Source organism: Semicossyphus pulcher, unplaced genomic scaffold (genome assembly GCF_022749685.1).
Source record: "Semicossyphus pulcher isolate SPU_LCO1_2020_fin unplaced genomic scaffold, fSemPul1.0.p SCAF_17, whole genome shotgun sequence".
In the NCBI taxonomy this organism is placed as follows: Eukaryota; Metazoa; Chordata; class Actinopteri; order Labriformes; family Labridae; genus Semicossyphus; species Semicossyphus pulcher.
In genome coordinates this window covers 9,692,611-9,711,307 of record NW_027211681.1, presented here as the reverse complement: position 1 = coordinate 9,711,307, position 18,697 = coordinate 9,692,611, and the positions used below count along the sequence as shown (strand labels likewise).

The window sequence follows — 18,697 nt, the reverse complement described above, 5'->3', positions numbered from 1 at the left end:
ATAATATTTGAAATTGGCGCCATAGCTGTGGAGAAAGTTGTACAAACAGCTCGTGGTTTCGCCCATAGACATTTTAATGTCCGCCTGCTCGGCACCTTGTAACTTTGGACGGGTGAAGGGTGTGTTATAAACAAAGTTATTATTATTATTATTACTGTATAAAATACTTCCAACTGGTCTTATAGTGCTGGCAAAAGAAATGCACCTTTGACATAAATAAGTAAGTAAATAATGTTGATGACAGATTGCCTTTGTGCAACTTGCTTGTCTTTGCAAGTTTATTTATATATCATACTCACATGAACTAAAATGAACCTGGGGCTGCATGGGAAGTAGGAAAGTGCATTAATTGATTCTCTGTTATGCTTTAGACCACAGTGACACAAACTTGCAATAAATCCGCTAAAACATACAGTACATTAAGGGTGCTGTTTAACTTGTCTCTTTGCATCTCTTAGCATCTTTGTTTTTTTGCTGGTATTTACATGCTTGTTTTGAATGTTGTTGTTTATGATTTGTCAGCCTGTTAATGTAGCTGTGATGCTGACGAGTAGAGTTCTGCCAGTGAGTGTCTGGAAGCAGATAATGCATCTGGGACTTCTTTCTGTTTAGGATGACTCATTCAGACTTTTAGAAGGCCATCAATTTTTCATGAACACAATTTTCTATCCCCGCCCAACTGCTCCTGACTGAGAAATACTAGTTTACATTAGTAGCCTTCTTACATCTGTTTGGTTTAAGTGATGCATTAGGCTGATGTTAACCCGCTAAGTGTGTGAGAGTGACTGGACCAGAGTTGGATAGAGATTTCTTTGAAGAGTGAGCGGTAGAAGAAAAAAAAGAGACCCAACAGCTTTCAGTACAAAAACAATATTCCCAATATTATCAACACAAGTGCGTCAGTTCTTCTAATGGATACTAGATGTTGGCCAAGAAAACTTTCAAAAGAAACAATACAAACGTTCTTGCTGTCTTTTCCAAAGAAAGTGCAGCAAACTTTGTGTTGAGAAGTGCTCCATGATGGAGTGTCTGAACGGAAAGTTTGCAAGTAACAAAGAGCCTGACGAGAAATAGTTCCAGTACATAACTCTCTGTAAAACCTCAACATGTCTTGTAAAAATTTCTGTTTGTGTCCAGATTAAACAAATAAAATATAATGGGTGCTTTGTGAACAAAAGAGACAATGTAGGTATTTTGAAGCGGTTATTGTTGTCTTCATGCTTAGCCTTTAACTCAGCCATTAGGCTGCAGCTTCATGAGAGTGCATCTTATAATTTAACTCTTAATGTTTTCAGCTGTGATCAACAACAAGCAACTCAAGCTTCCCTTTACTTAATTCAAGACAATGGCTTCATAATAAAGCTGATGCTAATGTAATATATTATAAATCTAATCGGAAGAAAACAACAGGAGATCTGCAGTGCCCACACACACACACACTCACATAGTACTCTCTGTTTCCCTTCTGTTTATTGATCTAAACTGCAGCTGAACCCTGCACCTCATGTTACATGACAGTAACATGAGAAATCAGGACTGCAGTTTTACTACCTGCTTCATTCAAAAATACTGGTCGTTCAGATTCTATTTAAATTACATAGGTCCTTGGTTTAAGTCACAGGCTGTATAAAAAGATGAACGACATGACAGCCCCCTAAAAGTGAAGCCAAACATTTCAAGCGCCCCCTGCTGACTGGCTGCAGTATAGGTCATAAAGCCCGCCTCCTCCATGTTAACAGATGGGACATGAGTCAAACTATAAAACCAAAACACACGCAAAATAACTGTTTCTCAAACACGGTTTCTGTCATTATAGTTAGTTATTATCATGCTGATTTACGTCGTAGTGTTCATTTTTCTGACAAATTTATTTTTAATTAGTTACTTGTAGCAATTCTGTTGACAAATACGGCTCCTGCAGCCGATCTGTTCCAGATTAGCAGAGTAGAGGAGGAACGATGAGAGGAGACGTAACTAAAACAATCACTACAGTCAGTGAAGTTCCCATATCTGTGAACATCTGCTTCAGACCAACACAAAAAAGCTGTTCTGCTGTTAAACACGCCAACGTGCAGGATCTTTTTTTCTGTAATTAAAGTGTGTATTTTGGTTAGCTGAAGTGGCTACAGCGGGGGCTATTTTGGCATCAGTTCCGGACAATGAGAGCAGGTGGAGATGTGTCGTCCATCTATATATGCAGTCATTGGTTTAAGTGGTGAGTGGAAGTTAAAAAGCTACTAAACAGAAAAACTGCAGCAACTTTATAAGGTTTTTGTCAACTTCAGTGCAGGACTGAGGTTTGTGATAAACCTGTGGGCCTCATAAATCAACCAACAGACTCTACAAGTAAGACAACAACAGCTCTTTAACAGTGTAATAGGTAGGCTAGCATAAATATTGGTACTGGCTATAAATGATGTCTTCTTTGTGTAAACACGTAACAGAATGAGGTAAATACAGAGCACAGACAGTAATGGATTGGCTTACAGATATGATTTAAATGTCAAGTTGTCTTGCTGCCTCTTTAACTGCTAAGGAAAGGTCAGCGCCATAAAGTACACAACACACACACACAAACACACAGTCACGCTGTGTCGCCCACAAAACCAAATCACACAGAGTCAAATTAAATTGCCAGTGGACAAAGCAGGCAGAGCAGACCACACCCAAACACAGTGAGTTATGATATCAAGACATGGGTGGGTTTGGGTGGGGCAGAATGGGTAGAGAGGGAAGAGGGAGATGCGCAGTAGATGGGATGTATAACCTTGATACAGTCATATGATACACAATGAGAGAAAGACGACTGGAGGGAGAAAGTCAGAAGACCACACCCGTCTTAATTAAAGCAGTACCACGCACACATGGAAACATCTCATTTGTTCTTATTTATCAGTATCACACATGGCTCAATTTGTCCTCCAATGTTGCCGCCACATTAGCAACCCTGCCCACTTCCACAGCAGGCCTGCAGGGAGACAGCCACACTACATTAGCTGATTGATGCAGCTTTTGCTTCAATAAGCCGCATCTTTCAACATCCTTTTTTCAAAGCAAACTATGAGGACCCTGGAAGAATCTACATAGCAAAAAATGCAACATAAGCACCTGCTTACATCCGTAAATTCCCTTCCTGCAGCTGACGCCGGGTTTATGAAGTGTTACATCTAAAAGCTATCAGTGTAACTCTATGCCTGCAAACGTTACCAATATCCACTGCATCTCTGCGATACAGGAGGGGTGGTTTGATACCCACTGCCTTGGAATTGGCCGTCATACTAATTTACGGCTCTCCCTTTTTTTTTCCTCTTTTAAGTGCGGCCCTTCGGGAACACGTGCCATTCCTGTTAATAAGAGGAGAGAGAGTCCTGGAGTATGATGGAAAATACACTCCTATATTACAGTGAAACTACCATCCCTGGATGCTATCAATGCTAAATAATGTCAATATATTGTATGAGGCTGTTGAGATAGTAGGATGTGTGTGCAGGGTAGCAGTTAAGAAAAGAGAAACAGCCCGCAGCCCTCAAATGTTGCATCCATTTGAAGAACACTGTTTTTGTTTTACCACTCCGGCCCACACAGTTAATATGCTAGCATTGCTAAAGTGTTGGCAGGGTGTATTTCCGTACGATGGCTAAGCTCATCCAGCGTCGGGATGACAAAGGGAATTGAGGCAGAAACTGATTTCAACTCCAAGTTGAATGTATAATGAATAATGAAGCGTGTGACCTAAAATTCGCAGCAGCACAGAGTCATTGCAGGAGTGCTGAGTGAAGAGAAGCTGTCAGACGGGCAGAGAGAGAGAGAGAGGAAATAACCAGACAGACGGAGATATTACAACACTGGGAGAGAAAAAGAGAATGATTAAGGTGAAATAAAACAGATGTGATTTGAAGTAAGACATTAAATTGGCTGTTAAACTTTTCAAGTCTTTTTTGGGATAAAACCAGATGTGATGATTTGGGGATTTTAAATGTCAGACCTATGATAAAAACATCAACAATCCTATATTTAGATATAATACGACGATTAAGATGAGATGCCCTACTGTACGTACGAGTTAACATCATAGCATCTTCCCCAGCATGGTGCAAAAACAGGCATAGATGTATGTTTTTGTCCTTGTTTATGTGCCCTGTTATGAGCCGTGCTATTCTCAACAACCCAGTGAAAAAGCTTTGATGTGTTCTCCTGTGAGAAAACCTTCACTTACTCAACTCAAACATGCTGAGAGGCAGTAGAGAGAGAGAGAGGAGGAAGGCTAAAGGGAAGCTGACAAGAGAGAAAGAGAGAGCACATTTACATGAAGGTGTTTGAGCTTCTCAGAAGTCCATTGATCACGAACCACGCCCTGCTCTCTCTGACGGGAAACACAGCAATGAGGCCGTGATGAATAATTGACATGTAAATGCTCAGTCCAAAAACACCTGACCTCGTCGGAGCATGACTGGAAAAGGATGCATTTAAGGACAGATTTGTTCTTCACCCTTCCTTGTTGAGGACGCATTTCATTAGTCTATCTTGCATTTATAATATCCTGCAGCTGTGGCGAGTTAATGCAGTCATTTCTATGCATTACGCACCCTCTCTGTCTCCTTCTACTGAAGTTTTCTTTGTCGCAATATGATGTTGAAATTGATGATAGTGATGACGAACTATAACTCAAGTAATGCAACCCCGTCCTTCAAACATCAATCAAGGAAAAGTAGGGCCAGAAGGAAGGTGTCCCAAACTAGTTGTGAGGTACCATGACCGCCAAGAATGCCAGTCCAGGTTACAGTGTGTCGGGATGCCGTTTGAACCCAAATATAGACACGTCATATGGTTTTGGATCCGGGACAGGAATACCAGTGCTTTGAGCACCGCCCTATCACCGTTACAGTATGAAAGCTCATACTGTTGCTTGTATATTGCATCAGAGCTGGTCGACATTGTGGCTGCTTGGTAGCTGGAGGCCTGAGTGTCAGGCCAAAAATGGTCACTGTGAGGTGAACTATACTCTTGTGGGATATGGATATTTCTATGTTGTTTATTTAGGCTAACTCTGAACGCTGCATTAGATCAGGTTAAGATCAAAGTTTATCAAAGGTGGAAGTCCATTTAGCCAATCATTTAAACATCGGGATATTCATCTGCAACGTTTTGGATTGACAAATAATAGTGTTATTTAATTTCCAAGCAGAAGTGGGACATATTTGATGGTTTTAACTCCCTAAATGGACGGATATGCTGCTTCACTATGTTTTAAGCCATTGTAAATCGACTGTCATTGAGGTTTTGGACTGTTGATCCAATAAGACATTACCTAAAGCTCTGGGAAACTGAGTTTTTTAAACATGAACAATCAATGAAAAAAATAAGTAGCAGATGAATCTATAATGAAAGTAACTGCGTTTTACAGCTCTTAACAGCATAACAATAGTGCATAATGATAAGTCAATTATTTAATTAGCCCTGGTAAACCTTTTTTTAATATTGAAAATCAACTAATCTTTTAAGTAATTAACCTTTACCAAACAGTTGATGGCTCCTCCTTATGAGGATTTGCGTTCTTGTAAGTCCCTAATCTGAGTCTCCTAAGGCTGCAGCGAACAATTATTGATGCATCTGCTGGATATTTGGTCACTTCAATGGACTGTAAATGGACTGTAGTTATATAGCACTTTTCTAGTCTTTCGACTTCTCCGCTTTTACACTTCATGTTACCCTCACACATTCATACACTGAATGAAAGGCCTAAGTGCCAATGTCCAATCACATGCACATTCATACCCGATGGCTATGCCTTCAGGAGCAATTTGGGGTTCAGCGTCTTGCCAAAGGACACTTCAACATGTGACCGTAGCAGCCAGGGGTCGAACCACCAACCTTCCAATTGAGAGACGACCGTCTCTTTCACTGAGCCACAGCCGTAGTTTTCTGTAAATTGACTTATTGATGAAGATGAAGACCAACTGCTTCAGCTGTACAATCTACAATCCCACCTCTGACTGTGGGAACTTATTAACTAACCTTTCTATAAGATTTATTGATTAAATTATTAACCAGTTCATCCAAAAAACACTTGAGTCTTTTTGGTTGCAGCTCTATAACTTTATACTTGATGTTGCCTCTATTAAAGCTCCTGTATGGAGTTTTTTTGCTGGTTATGAAACAGACTGAAATGAATTCTGGTGCCTCTATATGACCTACGAAAGCAAACCAGACCATCAGCGACAAGATTGATTATTTCTATATAGTTATTTTTAATGCCTGAAACCGCTAGTGGGGGGTAGGTGTCAGACGAAGCGATTAACTGCACGCTGCCTTTGTTTACATTTTCCAGGGCAGAAATTTAAAGTGAGTGATACATGTGACTGTTAAAGAAAGCAGGAGGAGATTCACTTGAGCATGTACAGGACAAAATCAGCAAAGAGATAAGAGGTACGGCTTTGTACATAGGGGGCGCCAAAATCAACACAAACCGAAAGTCCCTCACAGGAGCTTTAACATCAGTGTGCACATTGTAGCATGACAGCACCTAACACGCTGTACAAAGAGTAGATTTATATTGAAAACTGAGACTGTGTCCCAAACACAAATGTCACTCAGTGGGTCAAACCTAGTTTTAGGGACATTATTGCATGACATCACAGTCTTGCAAAAATGATTTTATTGATGATATAGTGTTAAAACAAACAGTAATTTCTTGCTGAATCATGCCAACAGTATGTGCACAACAATGCAGTGCCAGGCAGGTATTTCACAGGAAACACTTATTAATTCTTAATGGCTTTTGGTAACCATCAGAAGAGGTACTGGAGTGGTGGACTTGCGGTTAAGTGTGTAAGCACTAATAACTCTAACAGCTTTGGTAAATATAGCTATGCTATACTGTCATGCTTGGTGTATTTATGTATACACAACCTGTAAAACTGCACCCACAGAGACCCCAGTTGGCCAAAAGTGGACATTATGCATTGAAGGAAAGCTAAGGCTACATGTGGGTGTGTCTGGCTTTTCAGAGGTAATGTAATGAAGGCCTTGGCTCCATTAGGACTCCCTTCCTGCAGAATCCCATCATCCCACTCCCAGTGGAGAAAGAGAGACAGACAGATAGCCAGGCAGACACAGACAGAGAGGCGGGGCAGAGTTAGAGGAAAATGTCAGAGGCTGCAGTGAAATCTGACCTCCTGGCACATCAGGATCTTAGTCCTGGGACCAGTGGTGAGGGTGGAGGAGGGGGGGTACTTGAGGTGGAAATGGGAGATGAAAAGGGATGATAGCCAAAAAAGACAAGGAGAAAACTTGGGCAAGGATTCAAGGCGGTAAGATAAAGTGAAGAAAGAAAAGTGAGAAGTATTCTGAAACCTGAGGATGGCCTCCGCATCTCCACTGAAGGATTGAGGTTCTTAGATTTCAATTACAAGCATCAGACTGCAGAGGAAATAAAATCCAGTCCTGCATTGATCTTTGGGCTCTTAAGTACCTAAAGTGAACTTGCACAGGCCGAGGGATGACAAATTATGAGGCAGTCTGTGTTTTTCAGTTAACGAATAGACTAGATAGATGCAGACTAACTGGGAAGCACTTGCTCCTCACCAGGCCAGAGCAGCCAGAAAATGCTCAGTGACACAGGTTCAGTGAGCACAGAGACACGGACACACAGCCACTTGGCGAGGAAGAAGCTATTTTTCCTCCAGGACAATCACGCGAGAGACAGGCAGTATTTTTAGACCGGCAACTAAGAGCCTCACATCACACTGTGTCCCTTTGTCACTTTCTCTTTTGTCTCACATACATAGATCGGTTATTTCTGTCTATCCCAACACTAAGATCTATTAGCTTTATTTCCTTTTTCACTTAACCTCTTTCGGCATCTAGCCTTACAGAGAGTTATCTGCAGGCGTTGTGAGATATACAATGAGGATACTTGTGTGCAGACACTGTACAATGGAGTTGAATGGATTTTTGATCGTACTTTTTAAAGCGCTGAAAATACCATTTGAAAAAGAATCAATGTCCTGTTAACTTGGGACAATTTAGAGCAATTGTAAGGTATTTTCTGTGAAAGGGGAGAAAGGAAACAGAGAGAAGTATTGTATTGCATTAAACAAGTAAATCCAGATCTACAGAGCTGGATTTAAACACTCAGAATAAGGTAGATTTCCCATTTGAAGTACAAGAGCAGAGTGATGAACCAACAGAGGCTTGTCACCGAACTCTACATCTCTCTGAAGCTCTCCAGTCTCTTAGCTCATGTTGTGGTTTGTCTGCACGCAAACTTACTTCAGTCTCGTTGCTTTCACCAACACAATTTCCGACAGCAGAATGTAATGTTTTCAGCATAAAAAGCTCTGACAAAACCACAGTAAACTACCTTCCTAGCGTCAAACTGCTGACAGACAAATGAATTAGCAGCTAGCTAAAGAAGAAAATCATACATCTAGCGAGCTAACAACTATTAGAGCTATTTTTCACAGGATCTGGATGAGACCCAAACTAGAGCTAAAAAGGTAAGTGAATTCAGACTTAGATTTATCAGATTGCAAGAGACATGACTCCAAATGAATGCTAATGTTGCCATGCGTCCGATGGATTTACAGGCAAATGTTTGCTAACATGTTAGCCGTAACAACTTTGTAATAATAATAATATTTGAAGGATGAATCATTCGTAGCCTGTGTAGAACGCTAAGGCAAAACTGAAATGAGACGGTCTGGTCTACCGAGGATTTGCTCCTGGCGCCTAGCAAAAGGAAGTTAGCAGGCTAACTAGCTATCATAACTAACATCACGTTAGTTAACCCATTATTTTAAGGATGATTAGTTTCAAGGCCCCTTTCTGTCTTTTTTTTTTAAACATTTGTATCACTAGCTATTCGATTGAGCTGAAACCAAATACGTTTATATCGTTCGAATTGGCGCTCACTGAATCTCGGGGTATGTTGGGCCGCGAAGGATTAACCCGATGGATCCTTCGTGGCCCAAGAAAGGGAAGATGCATTTGTCAGCCGCATCTGAAGGATTCTTCAAAATGGGACAGCCGACAACGTGCCACTGTGACGCAATTGGTCTTCAAATACGTCCTTCGAAGGATGCAGCCTCTAACTTTGGACATAGCTTATGTCAGCACTGTGTTAGTCAGCTTCTTTTAGAATGCTGCTGCCTCCAAGTGGCCAAAAGAGCCACAACAAACGAAACAATAAAAGCCTCACTTTCCTTCACTGACTGATGGACTTGTGTGCTTGATTGGCATCACTCTCATTCTGCTGTAGTGCCTATACAGAGGAATGAGTTACAGCTTAATCATTCCAATGGGTACATCAGTGGTACATTAAGTTTGGTGACCTCACAGAATTCCCAGCAGTGCCCCACCCAGCTTCAACCTGCTTGGTGCGTAGGGCCTTTAAACCCAATGAAAGACCCGTGTTCCCATGAAAATTAGATGTTAGTAGTTGCTCCTTCAAAAGTTTAACAAGAAGGAAGATGCCAATCAAACACAACCTGCACATGTCCTCACCATCCTAACAAAGGGTCTAATCATGCTGAATTAGTGAGGACAGACCAACAAGTAAGAGAAGGCTAACTGATGCAGCGACAAGGACATGATCATTCATCAGCACTGCCGCTATGATCGATCAGTGGGGCCAAGTTCGAGCCACTGCAGCCAGGGACAAAACATAGATCTGCAGTGTTAAATGACTCTTCCCCTGCACCACACAGATAACTCAGATAGTGTGTGATACCGTTACAAATATAAACTTTCAACTATCCCAAACTACTCTTAAACATATTAATTCTAATGTGCCTTTTAAATCTGTTAAATTTAACAGATGAACCTCTTGAGAGTGTAGGAGTATTGGGAAAATACTGTTTTTTCACTTGATGTGGGTGAAATCGATCATTTAACAGTTTACAAGCAAACATCCAATTTTAGCTGCCAAATGTAGGATGAGAAATAGAAACAAAATACAACAAAGTGGGATGACTTCATAGTAAAAAGTACAACTCTGCTTCACAAAAGGTTGTGTAAGACAAGATCACAACAGAGTATTAAGAGTTACACCTTGTATAAAGTACAAGATAAAAGACTAAGGAAACGGTTGTGTGCAAGTGTTACTTCTCTACAAGTCTAGCCTTGAACGTAGCCTTTACAATTAACAGAAATAAGTAAATTATAAGGGATATTTCATTATGGAGCACTTAAAGATAAACAGACACACATGTTGTGATCAATTATTCAGAGGAACTATGACTTTGTATACATAAAAACACACCAAGGACATAAACATCCAGATTCCCTCGGCATATGCTCACCTAATTATACATTACACACCAGTTTCACCTAAGATTTTCTTTAATGTTTATAATACAGAAACTACTGATTGCATCCTAAGTATGTGAACACAGTGGCCCCACCCTAAAGGAAGAGACTAAAGTGTGTGTCTATGTGTGTATCCGTGTGGGTGTATATGTAGCACTACAGTCCATTACTGAAATCACATTAGCCTGAGAGAGTGCACCGAGACAGGAAACAGCCATCTACCATCCCCTGACTCACTCTCACTACACAAACACACGCGTTACATGGTCAAATTTAGATGGAAACACTGAACATTAATTTTCTAGTGTACGGCTTACATGTACAAAAACAGACTCAAAGATAGCCTAATAAATTTAATGCATAAATTACAGTTTTCCTATTAAAGCTATGTGCACTAGTGTACCAATTTATTCAAACACAGCCTCAACTTAGCAATACATTTTGTGGTGGAGTTGTTTTGTAGAGGAGAGGGGAGGAGGAAGAAGCTATATGAGAATATCCGTCTACACAAGGACAGAAGGACTTACTGGCAAAGCAGCCCAACCCTGAGAGAGCACTGTGGGGACAAACACTGGGTGTACACACACACACACACACACACACACACACACACTCTCTCTCTCTCTCTGTCTCTCTTTACCATGCAATATATTATGCTAAAATAGAATGAGTAAACACATTGTGTATAGTGTGTAAATATGTGCTTCAGATGGAAGGCTGTAGAAAACTAACAATATCCCAGTAATCACAACTTGTAAAAATACTTGTAACGTGTCATATTTTGGGTAGAAATGTGAATAATAAAACTCCTCCAAAGTCACGTCACCCTCGGACCAATCAGGCATTATATGGGCCATGTAAACAGGAAAACATCCAAAGCTATATGTGAAGATGTAAACATTCCTCACTGCAGCCCGTATACAGTAGTAACTAGTGAAGTCAGTGCAAGTGTGCTGGTGTTTATTTTGACGGCCATAACAACTGGCACACTTGGCCTATTTTGGTATTATCATATTATCACCCAGAAGCGCATCTCTCTAAGTCTCAAAACAGATGGCTTCTTGCCTGCAGAGAAGCTTGTTCCTATTAGTCGCTAATTTAAACGCCACTGAATGAAACATCGCCAGCTAAAGCACGGCAACGCCTTTGACTGCTCTTCCTCAGCATCAGCAGCGGTGCGGGCTGCTCTTTACACGGCTGACTGGGCCAGTCAATGCGGAGAGCAGGCTGCGGACAGACACCCACCTGCCGTATACGGTTCTGGTGCAACGGTGGTGGTGGTCCACCCTCGGGGGATGTGTTGCTCGAAGAGGCCAGTTTCAGGTCACAGTTGGAGCCGCCGCCCCTGGAGCGACTTTCTTCAGGGCTACTTGACATTCTCTCTCGGGCGGGCTGCTGCTGCTGTTGGAGGCGTCGCGGTCAGTGAGGGTCCTTCTGCCGGGTGCAAGGTGGATTTCTGTGCGGGCCTCAGAGTCCAGAAGGATGGGCAGGGCCCGGGATCATTCTGCAGCGTCAGAGACAGTCTGTTAACAAACGTGACAAAATATAACACACGGATTCTTCCAGATTGTTAAACCAAAACGAGCGCTCCCTCCGTTCAGGGATGCTCCCGGTGTGTTGCTGTATACTTGCGCGCGTGTGAGTAGGGAAACGTGAACGCGCGTCAGATGCGCTTCCCCGAAACTCCGCAGGATCTGTGCTGCCTTCAGGTACAGTCGAAAACTTGGCAAACGCTCGTTGATTAGCATAATCGATATGAAAAACGGTAATTTTCCAACACTTCAGTTGCTGAAATTAGATCTATGCGGAAGTGGACCAATGGTAAAGGAACGAAAAGTATATTATGATTGGTTGATGACATAAAGTGGCTAATTAGAGTAATGGCTTACCTTTCTACTCTGTTTTTATAAAGCATAGTAAACCAAAAAACAGTAGCATGATAACATTGCTGCAGCAAGCTTACTTATGTTCCCTAACGCTTAGAGAAAATAACACCACAGCTACACCTTATCCTTATAGTAAAAGACAGAGCTATAACAAAAATGTTGTGACAAAATCTTCCCACACCAATGTCACGTGAACGCAACGGCAAGCAGTAGTGCTCTCCTGTTTTGCTTTTTGTTGCCCCCACCTCTCGGTGCCTCTTCTGCAGCATTGGTGGCATCAGACGGGAAAGTTAACAGTATGGTCATTTATTCACTGAAAACTGTACGATTGTTTACACACATATGAAATCATCGCAGCCCGGGCACATTGTGTTGAGCTTACATAATCCAATCTCCCTCTTTCCATACGCCCCCACTAAGGTCTGTGAGTCTTCACTGAGCTACAAATTTAATGGGGGTTGACAGGGCAAAATCAATAACAATGTCTTGTATGTCAAGACGTATAAAAACCAGGCAGGACTCCAATGGAGGAGGGCAAAGTAGAGAAGGAGGTGTAAGAAACCATGTTAAACCACCAAACACCTTGTCTGTTTTGAAGGAGTCCAACCCTGAGGGTGACAGTGGGTTCACATTATTCCAAGTCAGATACTATTTGAATTCTGGCCTGTGTTTAAATGGTCCAAGATCCTCAATTTGACTAAATCTGGAATGAAGACTTCTGATTCCAACAGGAAGAATTATTGCCAGGGAGGAAGTGTTTAACCTAAACACACACAGACAGGTCTAAGGATTGATAACGCTGTTAAGGCCACAGGAAGAAGAACATAAAGGTAAATCACAGTATTTGGTCCCATTAGCAGTGACATCTTTGGACATTCTGCTTACATTTTAGATATGCAATTGGTCATGTGTAAAATTGCTTAGTCCTTAGTGATGAAACCTAAGATACAGAACCAATGTCCTTTCCAATTTTGTTATATGACTTAAAGATGGTGAAGGAAGAGCAGAAATATTGGTTTAGCTCTCACAGCAACTTCATAAGAAAGGTTAAAAGCAGGCAAAAATACATTTAAAGAATCCTGAAGATAAAAAGTAAAAAAAAAAAAAAGACTGCAACCTGTTATGTCAAGAAAGGCATGTCCATATACATTTGTATAATTAGAAAAGAATCATTATGCTAAAGGGATTTGCTGCTCATCCCAAGAAACTTCCTCAACAAGGCTGGATTACAAATGAGGCAAGGCGGGCCTCAAGTCCAGAAACTCCAGGTGCCCAAAAATCAATGAGCTGTCTTTAATTCAGAGGGCACTCTGTGTTGACAGAACAACTGTATACTTGTATTTAATATTGTGACCATGTGGTAGATTTTCTTTAACAAAGTCTTGATTACAATCTACTAGATGGTAACAAGGAGCAAATATTTGCCCCTGCATGGGCCCACACGCAGTATATCTGACCATGTTCCTGGGAGTTCTTTTATGATTTCATGTTTGCCGTAACTCGTTGCTAATGATGTCACTGCAATTTACCATTTTAATACAGCGTATTCTTTGAAAAGCTTTTACCCAATCAGTGTGAATGATTGCTGACAGACTGCTGAGTCAGCAATGTGACATGATGACTCAGCTAGTATGGTAGGTATAAATCTTTCACATACATACAGTATGTGATGATGCTCAATTTTTCTATATGCAACACTGCCCTCTGTTACCAGTGAGTAGTATGACACTTAAAACTATCCTACAAGCCGTGTTTAAGGTGACCTTTCAGGTCAGTGTGAGACTGAACAGTAAAAAACATCCTTAAAACGGCCTTAATGATCTATATTTAAATATTATATAAAGAACAGCTTCATCAAGCTGGGACCTCCAGCAGGCATTGGGGCGGTTTGCAGCCGAGTGTGAAGCGGTTGGGATGAGAGTCAGCACCTTCAAGTCTTTGGCCATGGTTCTCTGCCGCAAAACGGTGGATTGCTCCCTCCGGGTGGGGAGTGAGTCTCTGCCTCAAGTGAATGACTTTAAATATCTCGGGGTCTTGTTCTTGAGTTGGGGTAAAATGGATCATGAGATTGACAGGCGGATCAGTGCAGCATCAGCAGTAATGCGGGCGTTGTACCCGACCGTCGTGGTGAAGAGGGAGCTGAGCCTGAAGGCAAAGCTTTCGATTTACCAGTCGATCTACGTTCCAACCCTCACCTATGGTCACGACCTTTGGGTAGTGACCGAAAGAATGAGATTGCAGATACAAGCGGCCGAAATGAGTTTCCTTCGGAGGGTGTCTGTGATCAGCCTTAGAGATAGGGTAAGGAGCTCGGAGATCCAGGGGGAGCTCGGAGTAGAGCCGCTTGACCTTTGCATCGAAAGGAGCCAGTTGAGGTGGTTCGGGCATCTGGTCAGGATGCCTCCTGGGTGCCTCCCTTTGGAGGTTTTCCAGGCACGTCCAACCCCGGGGCAGACCCAGAGCTCGCTGGAGATAATATATATCCCGTCTGGCCTGGGAACGCCTCGGAATCCCCTTGGAACTTGAAAACAGTGCTAGGGAGAGGGACGTCTGGGTCACCTTGCTGAGCCTGCTGCCACGGCGACCCGGCCCCAGATAAGCGGAAGACAGTGGATGGATGGATGGATGGACAAAAGAACAGTTTACACATTGTCTGTTTAACAATCTGGAAGTAAGGTAAATACTTTTAGGATTCAGTGAGATGACCTTGGATAGATAACAGGACTGGTAAATATATAAAAATACTTTATTAAACATCTACCTTTTACAAACAAGATATCATTGAAGTGGAATCAATCAATGACAGCAGCACCAAAACCACCGAGAAACATGAACAATGACAAACGACAGAAGACAAATGGTGGACAAAAGCTTATAAGAGCTAAAACGGATGTGTAGTTGAGTCTTTTTTTTTTTTTCATTGTGCAGTGAGTTGGTCCAGGTCGTCATGGCTGCGGTTGGATAGGTGGGCCTCCAGAATTTCACCAAACAAGTTCCTTTTTAACAAGTTGTAGGCCATGGGCAGGAGCTGCTTGATTACCTTGTGGAAATACTGGGGAGAAACAGGAAACCAATGATTAAAACTGAATTTATTTTTACATTCTTAGCGGTTTTGCAACATTCTGACCTCTGTACTATTGGGCTTTTAAATCCCCAAAACACAAATTTGTCATAACAATGCTTTATGATAGGTGTTTTAGCTTTAGCCCCTGCAGAATTATAGTGGGTGAGTGTGAGTGTTTTTATGCAGCTCTGTCTGAGACTCACATGGGATCCGAAACAGAAGAGATCTATTCCTAGCTCATAACCCATGCCGTAGTCACACTCATCGTTGGCAAACTGAACAAACGTGATCATCTCCTGGAGAGGTCCGAAGGCTTTCACTCGCTCTTCATCGCTGCGAGCTTCAGCAATAGCTTTGCAGATTTTCTTGAGACCAGCTTCAAAGGGAAATAAACATCAAGTATTCACTCAGTACATTAATGCCATGGTTTATTACTAAGTGTACAAAATATCAGCTTACCATCTGTTTCTGGTAGTTCTCTGTAGCCCACCTCGTTCTTGTCTACAGGTACGACTATGCCGGCACAGTGAAACGTCTTGGTGACAACCTATGGGGAGACAAAAGGTTTCTTTTTACCTACTGGGATAAGTTTTTGTCAAATGATACTTTCAGGTGATGTGTTGGGGTTGGCAATGTGTACAAAGCAATCACTGTGACTGTACCAAGGAAGTTTCTTGAAATCAATAAAGACTGTACTCCAAATGCTAGGGATTTACTTCAAATCATATGGTAAACATTACTCTGCATAGTAAATACACGATACACTGCAGTGATTTCAATTTGCAATCCACTGGGAGTTACGAGTGAAAACAACAGACTGTGGGTAATACCACTGTTGCCACATTGTGTAAGTTACCTTCTTGTCTCTCTGCTTCATGGCTTTGGTCTTCTGCTCGAGAGACAACCCCAGCTTCTCAGCCCTGTCTCGCAACTGTGCCTCCAAGCTTTCCAGAGCTCCTCCCTCTGCCTTCTTGCTGCCCCGCTCTTTCCTCCTCTTTAACAGAAACAGACTGATGGAGGAGAGGACAAGATGATCAACAGCAGGTAAGATTATATGCACGATCACAGACGTGAGAAAGTAGGGAGTGCAGCACCAGTGTATTCAACTCGCCATTTGATCATGTACTATTTGGTGGTTATACTCACAGGACAGCAGCAAACACGTTGTCTCCCATCTGTGTAATACTGTAGCCTTTCTTGGCTTCATTTTCCCCGACGAATGAGGGAACGGAGTCTGGAGTATCTCTGGGAGATTTAGGGTACAATAGAATGTAATTAACCAGAACTATTTGTCCTCATGGAGATAAAGTTTCCACTGTGTGTTTCATACCTGAAGTAGCCAATGTGATGCTGACTGTCCTCACTCCCCTGAAGGATGGTCTGAAACTCTGGTGGGTCATAAAAATATCTCCAGTGAAGGTGGAAGTTGGGCTGAGGATTCTTGGAGGTTTTGTGAGCTCCTGCCAGAATGTCAAAAGGACCAACCAGCTGCAAACCCAGTGTGTCTTTCAGTGCACCTAGATGGATTAATAGAAGTACACATAATATACTCTGATACAGAAATGTATTGACAAACCAACTTCAGTCAGTTATGTAAAGCATTAATGCATCTGGCCAATCAGACTCCCCATTGGCTAAGTATAGGACCATCCGCTTTCTTGAGAAAATGTACTAACTGTCAGCTAACCCTCTGTTCCTTCATTCCTTATGTACCACAATACCCTGATAGTGAGAGACAGCTTACCACAGGGACTGTCAGGACAAAGCTCCTTGCAGAAGTCCCAGAAGTGGTACAGGTCCTCTGGCATTTGAAGCTTGTACAGTTGTGTTATCTCATCACGCTGATCTGAATTCACCTCTGACAATGGCACTTCTTCATCGGCACGGGCTTTCTTCAACTCCCCATTGCCTGTAGCCGACTCCTAAAGAAATATTTTGTCGGAGAACGAAATGTTAAACACAAACAAAACATAATCTGGCAGAATATTGGGTACCTCAAAGGCTTTCAATTCAGCTTAATAAGTAAAAGAAGAAAAAACATCTTTCAGTATAGCAGAATCAAATTCAACAGCATTACAAACTACTGACTCCAAAATAAAGTGAATCTACAGAACTCTACACATCTGTGTAAAAAAATCATTATAACCCCCTTATAGTTAGGTTTTAATGTAAACTGGCAACTGCATTGCATAGGGTCCAATTAGCCCTTAGAAGCAAGAGCTGTGTTATGTAAGAGCTGTGTTCAGTGTTGTAATTTGCACCCAGCTGAGGAATCTTAAAATTTCATTTAGCAGACGCTTTTGTCCAAAGCGACCATCTAAAGAGAACAAGAACCAGACAAAACCAACTAAAAGAGAAGAATAACGGCTCATTGGGAAAACCACTTGTACAACTGAAGGATAAATAACATTCTGAACAGCTGCGTGAAACCATTGCTAAAAATGTGAGCACTTTGGACACTGATTTATTGCCTTTGTGGGATCGAATCACGAATCATATCAAGTCATCGACATGTTTGCCTGCAGCAGACTTACATTAGCTTATAAACGTAATGTAGAATTTGAAATACTCTAATAAGGACAATACATCAGCGCTGCTAGTTTGAGTAAAGCTATTAACATTGAAACGTCATGTTAATAGCATCATTTTTGGCTAGCTGGGAGCGTGTCTGATGCGGCTTTGAGATTCCAGTCAGCAGAGCTGCTGCCATGTTGTCGTCTGACCGCTGCTGCTCACACAGCGTGCCAACACTTCTGCCCACAGCGTCAAACAGAAGTTGCTTTGCCGTTACAACCGCACGCAGCATAGCTCTGTTTCTCTAACAACGATATTTAAACAGGAATTTCTGCAGCCCAAAGTTGAAGGTAGAAACACAGCAAAATTACCTGACTGGATTTGGGTTTTCTTTTTGCGCGCCCTGTCATTTTCGTCCTCTTGTCTCCCCGACTGCGTCTTCTTCAGCGGATCGGTTCAGGAAGCAGCTGGGCCTCGTTACAGCGCATCACTGCCCTCTTGAGGCCGAGGTTGTTAACAGCATTGAAGCTGATATGTAGGCCACATCCAGCCCATTCATCTTTAGACTTTTCATTGATACCGATATAAATCGAAAACTAAAACCAAAAATAAAACTAAATTAAACTTGAAAACCATACATCCATAGTCTCTTTCACATTTGTTCCTATACTCTGTTTATGAATGGTTTGTTGTTTGTTGTAGGCAAGAACCATGTATAAATTCAAAAGACCAAAAGGTCTATGGATAAGGTTTGCAACAATACAGCTATGCTTTAAATGACAATGTTATGAAATTGGATACTGTAATATGTGTGGTGAGAAGCAGTATTGCGCAGTGATGAGGAGCCCGTTTAAAATGAGATATTAGGCAGACATTGGCCTGCGATCCAGCGGCTTTCTCTTAATCAGTTCCACCTCATGTCACC

At 41.9% G+C, this 18,697-nt stretch overlaps 2 protein-coding genes across 2 annotated transcripts in view; both read right to left on the bottom strand.

The window, feature by feature from the left end:
* ank2a (ankyrin 2a, neuronal) overlaps positions 1 to 11,761 on the bottom strand; it is a 99,723-nt gene extending 87,962 nt beyond the window's left edge. Inside the window, exon 1 of the mRNA XM_069666438.1 lies at positions 11,554 to 11,761. Coding sequence (XP_069522539.1) covers positions 11,554 to 11,685 — 132 coding nt within the window. The 5' untranslated portion in view covers positions 11,686 to 11,761. The remainder of the gene's footprint in view (positions 1 to 11,553) is intronic.
* Positions 11,762 to 14,926: 3,165 nt separating this feature from the next.
* On the bottom strand, positions 14,927 to 18,202 carry hpf1 (histone PARylation factor 1). Its single transcript, XM_069666424.1, has 8 exons — positions 18,144 to 18,202; positions 17,003 to 17,180; positions 16,589 to 16,775; positions 16,405 to 16,503; positions 16,115 to 16,268; positions 15,718 to 15,805; positions 15,462 to 15,634; positions 14,927 to 15,246 (listed from the first exon to the last, which is right to left on the bottom strand). The coding sequence occupies exons 1-8, from the start codon at positions 18,180 to 18,182 to the stop codon at positions 15,112 to 15,114; spliced, it is 1,053 nt and encodes a 350-aa protein (XP_069522525.1). The 5' UTR covers positions 18,183 to 18,202; the 3' UTR covers positions 14,927 to 15,111.
* Between the last annotated feature and the right edge of the window lie 495 nt (positions 18,203 to 18,697).